The sequence below is a fragment of the Lolium rigidum genome, chromosome 3 (genome assembly GCF_022539505.1).
Source record: "Lolium rigidum isolate FL_2022 chromosome 3, APGP_CSIRO_Lrig_0.1, whole genome shotgun sequence".
Lineage (NCBI taxonomy): Eukaryota > Viridiplantae > Streptophyta > Magnoliopsida > Poales > Poaceae > Lolium > Lolium rigidum.
In genome coordinates, this window is record NC_061510.1 from 328,263,738 (window position 1) to 328,274,050 (window position 10,313).

The 10,313-nt window shown below is 40.7% G+C and overlaps 1 protein-coding gene across 1 annotated transcript; it reads left to right on the forward strand.

Annotated features, from left to right (window-relative positions):
• Window positions 1-291: 291 nt before the first annotated feature.
• LOC124703858 (5'-nucleotidase domain-containing protein 4) lies at window positions 292-8,290 on the forward strand. The gene is made up of 17 exons (XM_047236101.1): window positions 292-464; window positions 994-1,256; window positions 1,595-1,672; window positions 2,380-2,600; window positions 3,634-3,726; window positions 3,921-4,004; window positions 4,219-4,335; window positions 4,425-4,515; window positions 4,590-4,646; window positions 5,235-5,288; window positions 5,454-5,511; window positions 5,843-5,919; window positions 6,082-6,152; window positions 6,786-6,846; window positions 7,466-7,525; window positions 7,757-7,819; window positions 7,906-8,290. Exons 1-17 carry the CDS (start codon window positions 332-334, stop codon window positions 8,026-8,028), a joined length of 1,704 nt encoding a protein of 567 aa, XP_047092057.1. The 5' UTR covers window positions 292-331; the 3' UTR covers window positions 8,029-8,290.
• Window positions 8,291-10,313: the final 2,023 nt, after the last annotated feature.

Below are 10,313 nucleotides of genomic sequence, written 5' to 3' on the forward strand. Positions count from 1 at the left end.
CACCCATTATCCACGCAACCGCGACCGGCGTCACTATTGCCTCGCGGACCCAGGCACCTTCCCCACCGCACCGCTCCTCCCCACCGTCGCTGGCTTCCAACGCACGCGGCATCGGAATCCGCACACGATCCCCGCGCCACTTGTCCCGGCGGCCAATGCCCGCGCTCCGGTGAGATGGCGCCGCCGCGCGGCGGTTCCTTCTCGGGCTCACCCCACTCCAGCAACGGCATTTATTCCCCCACGCCAACGCCAGCGCCAGCAACGTCCCGTCGTCCTCATCCGCACTCCTCGCCCGCATCCCTCCTCCTCGCCTATTTAAGGGACGGCCGATATGCTCTCCAGGAGGCCGCTCGCCGCCGCGCTACGCCTCGCGCCCCTCTCCCCGCCCCTCCTCCTCTTCCTCGCCTCTTCATCCTCGTCCTCGTCCACCGCCTCCTGCTCCCCCGCCGCTTCCAGCCCTAGAGGTGAGCATTCGTAATTCGGGGGACCCGTTTTTGTGCGTGAATTTCACGGTGGAATGCTTAATTTTGCGAATTTCCTAGCGATGTCTGTTAATTTTGGTGGTTGTGAGAGTCGCGGCTTTGATCCTAGGGCTACGCAATTCGATTTCCCGTCCATGGGCGAATGGTGAAGCTTATTGTGCATGATTTTTTTTTGTTCTGCAAACCGTTCGTGCTTGCTATAACGAACTCTGTGGCTCGTATCCGTTTACCGTGGGCTCGTTTTGGCCCTTGTGCTGGATTCCTATGGGTTGATCGGAGTTCATTTTTTTACGAATTGACATTGACACGCGGGGACAGAATTTCGTTTGAACTTGAACATGCCATATACAGTTCACATCTCGTTTTCTGAATTCAGTTATTCTCCGTTTTTTTTCCTTGGTCGATCACACTTCAATTTCACCGACTTTGGTTGAATTCCTGATTGCAGCACCAGTGTAGTCTCTTAACTGTACTTTGACATGCTCTAACTGGTCTATTCACCTCGTATCAGGCTGCAGCGCTCTGAGGATGGATACCGCTGCCGTGGAAGCTGCATCAACTGGGGCAATCTGGTCGACACCCTCAGCTGAGCCCAGGAGCATTTCGATTGGGAAGCAGATATTCTGCAACAGGTCACTCAACATGAGGAACATCACCGCTGTTGGATTTGATATGGACTACACTCTTGCGCAGTACAAGCCCGAGACGTTTGAGGCCCTTGCTTACAATGGCACCATCGAGAAGCTTGTTAAGGATCTCAACTACCCTGAGGAGGTCAGTTGCACTGGTACCTGCAAATCTGTTAAAGCCATGCTTTTTTCAATGATAGACAACAATGAGTTTATTGCTGTTCTTTACTGAAGTATGCTGCCTGAGTTATTGCTGTTTTATCTTTGGGAGGATACAGCCTGCTGCATTAATGTAGTAGCAAATGGATCATATACTATCGAAATTGATGCCTGATTGTTTAGTAAGAGTGACAACTAATATTTGCTAGAAAGGACGTTTAGTTTGTTCTCAGAACTACATTGTCATTGATTTATGAACCTAGTATTATTCTGATTTGCTAGTTTTTTCTTCTGAATTTAATTTAACTCTGTTTCATCCTGCAGCTGTTAACATGGCAATTTGACTGGAAATATATGGTCAGAGGACTAGTTCTTGATAAGAAGAGAGGAAATATCTTGAAGGTCAGCTATGGTTGCTTGAACTCACAGCACTTCTTTTTGATGGAAAATGAACTCATTCCACTCACTTAGAAACAACATCACACCAGCAGTTAATTCAGGATGATCTGGACTGACCAAAATGAGAATAGAATGCAAGAAACCCATGCGGGACAACTAGGAACCTTTTTTTTTTCGTATTTAGCAGCAACAAAGGGGTCATCCACCCAAATTAATACGAAATCAGAATTCATCATTATTCAATTGATATCTGGAACCTTATGTTTGTGCTTGAATTATTTTAACTCTTAAGTTGAAGGTATCTAGTGCTGACCTAATATGTATCTTTTCTGTTGAATTGTATATTTAGTTTTCTCTTCAAGATCACATGTTATAGTTTAACCATAAACATCATCTTTCACATTTGTGAGCTGCACATTGACACTTCTTGACAGTTGAACAATTGGTTCACTGATCGCTTCTCGTCATGTTGAAAATGTTAACTGGTCTCTGTTGATGAAAAGAAATTTGGTTGATAATAATAAGAGGCAATGACACAAATAGACCTTACATAAATTCAATTTCCACTGTATTCACCACTATTTTTCCTTTTCTTGATATTCTTTATGCTGTAGGATTTACATGTATACTTGGTACTGTTGATTCAATTTTCTTTAATATTCACCGGGTCAAATTAACTGCTATTTTAAGCATTTTTTATTCAATATCAGATGGATCGGCACAAGTATGTAAAAGTTGCATACCATGGATTTAGGGAGATGTCGAAGGAAGAAAAAGTTGCTGCCTACGGGAGTACATTGATAAGGGATTCCTTTGATGAACCTGATTATGCCCTTATAGACACACTATTCTCACTGGGTGAAGCCTATCTATTTGCCCAGCTTGTTGATTTCATGGACAGCAATCCTGGAAAAGTACCTGCAGGCACTGAGTATGATCATTCTGGTCGATACATCTTTATGATACCGAATGCATTGATTTTCTCACATGTAATTAATATGAGTGGAATGAGACAAATGTGTTTGCACATTGGCAAACATATTTACTATATTAATAGATTCATACCCCCTCCATTTAAGTTTATTAGGCTCCGATTGGAGATCTCCGGTACCAAGACATAGAGCTCATCTAAAAATAAAGGCAAAGAGCGTGTGTTTTGGATATGTTCTTGATTTTCATTTAGGCCATATTTGGAATGGTATTGGTAGGCATGCATTCATAGCAGTTAATTCAGATTTGGAACCCGAGAATTGCACTTAAGCGTGATGCGATTTAAAGGAGAGGAGTTGGAAAGTGGCTTACAATCACCGAAAACCCATATTTGGTATGTGGACCTAATAAACTTGGAAGAAGTTATGTAAGATATCTTCTCATACATAAAATAACCAATATGCAGCCACTTTACAATATTTCTCACAACTAGTAGTGCCTAGTGTTAGAGCACAGATTGTGGTTCAAGTTACTGTTTTCCTTAACCAAAAGTCAAAGACACATAAATCCTCTCTGGTGCTAAGCCCTTGTCTACTAGCGAGTTTGTTATCCCATAATGTCCTAGAATTGTTTGCAAACTGTTCCTTTGGCAACTCTTTCAAGATCTAAGACTTACTTCATAACCTTCTATGATTCTGTAGGCTCTAAAGCTTCTAAAGGTATTTATGACTCGATTTTCCTATAACCGTTTCCTTTTTTATATGACGCCAAAAAATGAAAATGTCTGTGCACATGATCAATGTTGTCCACCATCACACAACATCAGCTTTAGCATGTGAGCAAGCGGGTGGCATCGACTTATTTTATCACATGTTGTTTAGTCTAACCAAACTGAAATCACCTTTTGTCTCCAAGACTGATATATTAGAAAACTGTACACAAGCTTTATCCCATATGTAATGTTTTGTATCATACATCTGACTTGTACTAAGATGCTGCTATTCTTACTAGCTTGTATTGTTTTATTGTTACAGTTATGCGCTTATGTATAGAGATGTGAGGTCTGCGGTTGACTTGTGCCATCGTGATGGAACTTTAAAACGAATGGTTGCAAAGGAACCTGGCAGGTAATTCAGTTTTCCTTTATTAGTAATCTTACACAACGATGTACTGGTGTGCAACATAGTGATCTGGTTTGTTCTTCTTTTCATTCGTCCATGTGTCTATAGACACACATGCATTTCTTACAATGTTTATGTGATAAGTGGCTATATGCTTTTATTCTAACTTGCACTGCTAATTTGTGTATTTGAACTTGCAGGTATATCAATGAGGACTTGGCAATTGTACCAATGCTTGAAATGCTAAGAAAATCTGGACGCTCAACATTCTTGGTAACAAATAGGTATGTTCCTTGTATCATTTCAGGCTTCTTGAGAGATTTATGTGCTGAATGCTGAGTCAAACAAATCTGGCGTTTCTTTTATAGTGTATTTTCCCTTAATCGTAGCAGTTCAGTAAAACATCTAATGGGGTTGTTTTCTTATCTTACTGCATTCCACATTTTTGAGCTTTCAATTTCTTTCTCTTACTATCAGGAGATATTCTTGTTTATGCAGTTTGTGGGACTACACTGATGTTGTCATGAACTACCTATGTGGGCCATATATATCTGATTTGGGATCAAGTCACAAGCAGAAGTGGCTTGAGTATTTTGATGTTGTTATAACAGGCAGGTTGGTATCTTTTGTTGCCTTTTTTTTCATTAATCTATGATTAAGTATCTGATTTCCCAACTCAAACATTTCCTTTCTTGACTTTTCAGTGCAAAGCCAAGTTTTTTTCATGATGATAATCGAACAGGACTGTTCGAAGTTGAGCCTCATTCTGGAAAACTTCTAAATGCTGATCTGCAGGCCAGTAAAGTGGTTATAATTTTTAGTCCATCTCTATGATCCATATTTTATAATGTCTGTTGTGCTTTATGAAGATTGGAAGCCCAAGATCAAGTCAACATCAGCCAAAACCAACTCACAAAGTTTACCAGGTACATTTTTTCATGACATAGTGTATGTAGAAATCGTGAGCATAAACTGTCTTTTTTTTGGAAAGGCATATACTGTCTTTCTAGAAGTAAAAAATACCATCTGCCTTATTAATTTTTAATAGTGCAAACGGGCTACCAGGCCAATCAACAAAATCATTTCTATTATCCTGTGTTTCGTGTCATGAACTTGGTTCACGGGAAAGGGGATAATGGCCCTAGGGGTTGTCCTTGATCCGAGAGGCGCGGAATATCCATGAAGGTAGCCGCACCTCAAGGGCAGGGATGAAAGAGAGGAGATAACTAGATTGATATATTTCTTGACTCATAACGGGTACAGGGGTCCCTTTTGTAGGTAAGACTCAACTTGGTATCCAAGAAACATGTCTCTACTTTCTTAACAAACCATATATTATTATTCCTATTTAAATAAAAATCCCTGATTCAAACAGTAGAAATCCTATTCATGGATATTTCCTATCAGATGCCAGCTAGGGCTGGCTGCTCCTATGGCCCTGATCTGCCCACATGGCATAATCATTGCGCTATGTATGATGTATCTCGCTCTAATAAGTAAATAAATTGTTTCAGGGAGGCAATGTTGGTCATCTTCATAGATTACTTTCTATTGCTTCTAGTTCACAGGTATCTTTTTGTACTTATTATTATACAGTATATTGTAGTTTTATGCATGTTAACTTTCTATTATGTATATGTGGTTGGTAGCAAGGAGTTTCCTGTTTAGTTGTAATGCCATCTTATATGGCACATTAATCAAATCAAATAATGTAACATATTGCCATAATACAGATCCTATATGTTGGCGATCACATATACGGCGATATACTGCGCAGCAAGAAAGTCCTAGGTACGTGTTCTTCATTCTCTAATAATATAAATCTTGTTGAAATCGGCACCTGCTGTAAAATTGATTCAGTATGGTACTTTTGACTACATGGATGATTTAGCGATGTCTAGTGTTCTGCTAGATACCTATGCATCTAAATGTTAACTTACACGGTTGATATATTGAAGTAACTATATTGTACTGTTCAATTCTATGAGCCCTAGGCTCTTTATTTCTATTTGTTTTCATGCTTCGTCAATTCATGTTGCCCATCTTAATTGTTGCAATTGATGATTCAGTTCAGCATTTTACTTTCCAATTCTCAAATGGTACGTGCTGTGATTATTCAAAGGTTGGCGGACTATGTTGGTAATACCTGAGCTGGAGCAAGAGGTGAAGCTTCTTTCTGAATCAAAGTCTACTCGAAAGGTATATAGTTATTACTCACTTGCTGATCCTTTTTCTAATGAAATTGTAGCGGAGGCCCCAAAATTAAATACTTGGTTATTGATCCTGAAAATGACTCTTAACAACGAAATTTATTCACTGGTCGCAAGCTGATGGCTGTTATTATTGTGCCACCCTATGCAGGAGCTTAGACAACTTAGGATGGAGCGTGACTCAGTTGAAGACAGAATCCATCGCCTTGAATGGTCTCTTCAGTAAGTAAATAAAGTCTCTCGCCCGAGTTCTCAGTTTTGTTATTGTTCTGCATTTTGAGTCGCCGACATTTGCTAATAGATTTTTTATTCAGCATTTAAGGGTGAACTTAGATGCTTCTGTTGTTGAAAAGAAGTTTTCAGGAATGTTTTTTGTATCATATTTACATCTTTATGCGTATGGATGAAACTATTAATGGATTAACTCATCGTATAAGCATAGCCTTTTGAGACTACTTTACCCTTTAATAGTCTTGCTAATGTGTTCACTCGAATGATGATTCGTTATTGAATACAAACATAGTATGGTGGGCAATCATTTGTAGGCATACATATGATGCTTTAGTTATAGTAGGAGCTAACCAGAAGAACATGATTACCGGGCATCTATTCTCATGCTAACTGGCAGTGTCCATTGCTGTAATACAACATAATACAACTGTATACACATATCTATAAACAGTAATGCATCTTAACAAAAAAAATCCTACTTTGGATAAATAGGCATAAGTATATAAACCTTGTGAAACATGTTTGTGCATTTTGATGATATCATCAGAGTAGTTCTCTTGGTATTTCTCCAAGTTTATTTTTTCCTCCGTGAATCACTATGTCTAACTTCTTCATGTTGTCCAGATTTGAAAATCTTGCAGAAAATGAGAAGGAAAAGTTGTTAACTGAGCATGCCAATCTACTGGTAAGTCCTTGTTTTGAGTTAGCTGTGTTGGTTGATGGGTATCTGAGAGAAATTACTACCTCCATTATTCTGACTTAGTTGTGTACTTGTGTTGGTTGGTGGGTATCGGAGAAAAAAAATTCCCTCCATCCCTTTTTGCAGAATGTATTTTTATCGGTCAAGATCAGGCTTTGGCCAACAAATATTCAGTTAGGTTGCAATATATAAAACATAATATTGATAATGTTAGATATTTATTCAAAAGTGCTTATGATTGTCATTTTGCATCATATATACAACATAATAGAAATACAATTCTTGGTCAAACTCCTGTCTTGACCAATGAAATACCCTACAATAAGAAACCTGGAGTGGTTTTCTAGCATGAAGCGAAATGGTAGCATTTTTTTCCTCGAGGAATTGTAGCATGTACTTCTGTGCCATATCATGGTTGACCAATAGAACATTACATCTGGACTCGAAAAGGCGTAGGATTTGCGGAGTTTTTTTTTGTTGAGAATACACATTTGTTTTGTGTTCAGATTGCATTGATAAAAGAAAAAACAATCATGAGAATGCGGCATCAACAATCATTTTTTGGTCTTTTAACCTCATGATTGTTTTTTTCCTATGATTGCAGCAACAGCTGAAGGGTATCCGCTGCCTTCTCCGAGATGCTCAGTTGCAACATCATCAGAAGGTAATATTAGCTTCTGTGAAATATATGTACTACCTCTGTTCTAGCTTTCTAAAAAGGCTTATATTCGGAACAGAGGTAGTACAGTACATAACTATGTGACGCCATTGATCATTTTGTACCGCAGTTAACAAAAATGAGGGATGCATCATACTTAATTCATTACCTATCCCTCGTAGCTGTGTACATATATGTAGCTTCCCCTTCTAATTGATTATTATTTGTTGCATCCAGTTTCACAAGGTGTGGGGGCAGCTTATGAAGACTGGATACCAGAATTCCCGTTTTGCTCATCAGGTGCTGTACTATTTTACCTGTAAAAGAATTTATGGTCAGTCATGTTTAGCAGTCAATTCAAATGTTCTGCTTCTGCTTGTCCACAGGTCGAGAGATTTGCGTGCTTATACTGCAGCCAAGTTACAAACTTTGGTTTATATTCTCCCAACAAGTATTACCGCCCAAGCGAAGATTACATGCCCCATGAGTTCGATGTGCTTGGCCTGTAGGAACTAATTTATGTTCATGCTGAATCGAAGTTCTCTTTGGAAGTCTTGGCTGCAGCAAAGATATGAGCATGATCTAAGCATGAAACCGAATAACAATCTAGTGTCCTATTTACCACCTTAAACAAATGATGAGGTTACCTGGTGAAGCTTCACCCATTTTACATGTTTATATGTAGTAACTATAGTTGCTCATAGAAAATTTACATGTTTCCCTTTTTGTACATAACATATATTAACAGAGGGTGAATGAAAGTAATGTTGACCATATCCAAGCTGTGAAGTGAATAATTAAAAGTGATTACACTGTCTGGCGAACTGGCAATGCTCATCTGGATTGGCTGTGGAATCGGTTGCATCGAGATACTATGCATGGAACAACCGATAATGTTCCGACAATATTTTCTCACAATGATACTGTGTACTGGTTCTTTCATTCAGCAGGAAATGCAATACCTGCAGGCTGTCATTCTTTATAAGAATTACCCAGAGCTATCCACTAGAACACTGTTGTTTTTGACATAATTACATCCGGCAATTGCCAGTCTGAACCTTTGCAGGCGAACGATTCTCCATGAAACTAATTAAATTATAGTGCATTTCTTAGGGCAAAATGCGGTTTACAAATGTAAATCTGCAGCAGGCAATCAGAGATACATGAGGGAACCCAAAAGGCTTTGAACAATTATCTATACTACTAGGATACCTATGAAATTTGCATTGATTAGACACTGAAGTGGTTTATCATTCTTAGGAACATCATGTACCACTTAGATGCATACTTGCACACCTCTAGCTCTACGATGGAGCAAGTCACCTATATGTCTCGCTATCGACCAGAATATCGCCTCAAACTAAAAGATAAGCCATATAATAAAAGACACGGAACATCAAACTGATTATTAAAAAAAAAACGAACCGCTACGTGCCTAGGGGAGAGGTGGAGGAGGTGATCTAAGAACCAATCTAGATTTTCATCTCCCTCTTTCGTGACGCCGCTGGTCTGCCTTGTCTCTAGTGGCCTTGGGGTCTTAGAGGTGCGGCGCAACACCGCCGCTCGGTGGCAGGAGGGTTCCTGCTCTTCTTTTTTAGGTATTTGCAATTTCTTCTTAAGGATGGTGAGGCGGCTACATCGTGGAGTCAAAATAAGATCTCTCTACCATATCCTCGTTCCGGCGGTGCGCGTAGCACCGACGGAGGGCATGTGGAGTTTTCTTTCAGACGGATCTCCTAGGATCCGATCGTCGTCGTGTTAGTTGGTGTGGTTGCGGGCATGTCCCTTCCGATCTAAGTCCTAACAAGGAGCAAGAGCTATGAATCTTCTTGCTCTCCTCCTGATCTCGTCCGGCAGGACGTTGGTCCTGGTCCCCTCTCCCTCTGTCCGCCGTTCCGTGGCGGCATGTAGGAGGGGGATCTCGCTCCTCCGTGCTGGTCTAGTAGTTAGGGTTAGGTTTTGTTTCCTATGGTGCGCCGTTGGGGTGGTGGGAGTAGCGTCCGGGTGGCGTCTCGGAGTTGATGGCAACGTTTGTTGATTGGTCCTTCAGATCGACAGCTTGGTCTTCTTGTTGTTATATTCAGATCTGGCGAGATCAGTTTCTCGGTGTGTCGCTTGCATTCGTTGTTATCCACGACAACGTTGGCGACCGGGGTGAGGTGGTTCTTCTGGAGTGAAGATGTTGTTTCGGAGGTGGTGGATATGCCATGTTCTTCTCCTACTTTGTTGATGGGAGGCGGCGTATCTTGGTCCAAGACAGCATCGGGACGTCTCCCGGTTGACGCCACAGGTGCCTCGCGGCTTGAAGCATGCATGTTTATCGACTCATAAAGCCTCGTTAGAGATGGGTGCTTTTTTGAATCTTGCAATAGTGGAGGCTCGGCGCATCTTCATGTGTCTGTCTCGGCGGCGCTGGAGTTGGGTGGCGATGGTGGTTGCAGGAAATCCTAGGCATCATTTTGTATTTCTTAATCTTTTAGAAGTTTATATGTAAATTTAGGATAATCATTTTATCAAAATTTGTCTTCTAGTTTTCACATGTATTGCTTCATTTTCGAATTTTTTTTAAACTCTTCATTTTCGATTAACGAAATACAGTATGCGGTTGCTCTCATTTTGGCAATGACCAATTAACCACTATCGCTCTGTCTGGACCAGACCAGTGCAGCACGTCCCAGCCCAGCCCGGCCCACTTGCAAGTTCCCCTTCCTCAACCCGCCATCCGCCTGCCACTGACTAGACACAACAGCCCACCTCAACCCCCTTCCGATCCCAACCCACCGTCTCCTCCGAC

What these genes read in the sequence shown, in the direction of transcription:
- LOC124703858 (XM_047236101.1), top strand. Translation starts at nt 332, where the DNA reads ATGCTCTCCAGGAGGCCGCTCGCCGCCGCGCTACGCCTCGCGCCCCTC. An exon ending in AGAGAGGAAATATCTTGAAG is followed by an intron (nt 1,673 to 2,379) that starts GTCAGCTATGGT and finishes ATTCAATATCAG; the next exon opens with ATGGATCGGCACAAGTATGT. An exon ending in AATCAAAGTCTACTCGAAAG is followed by an intron (nt 5,920 to 6,081) that starts GTATATAGTTAT and finishes CACCCTATGCAG; the next exon opens with GAGCTTAGACAACTTAGGAT.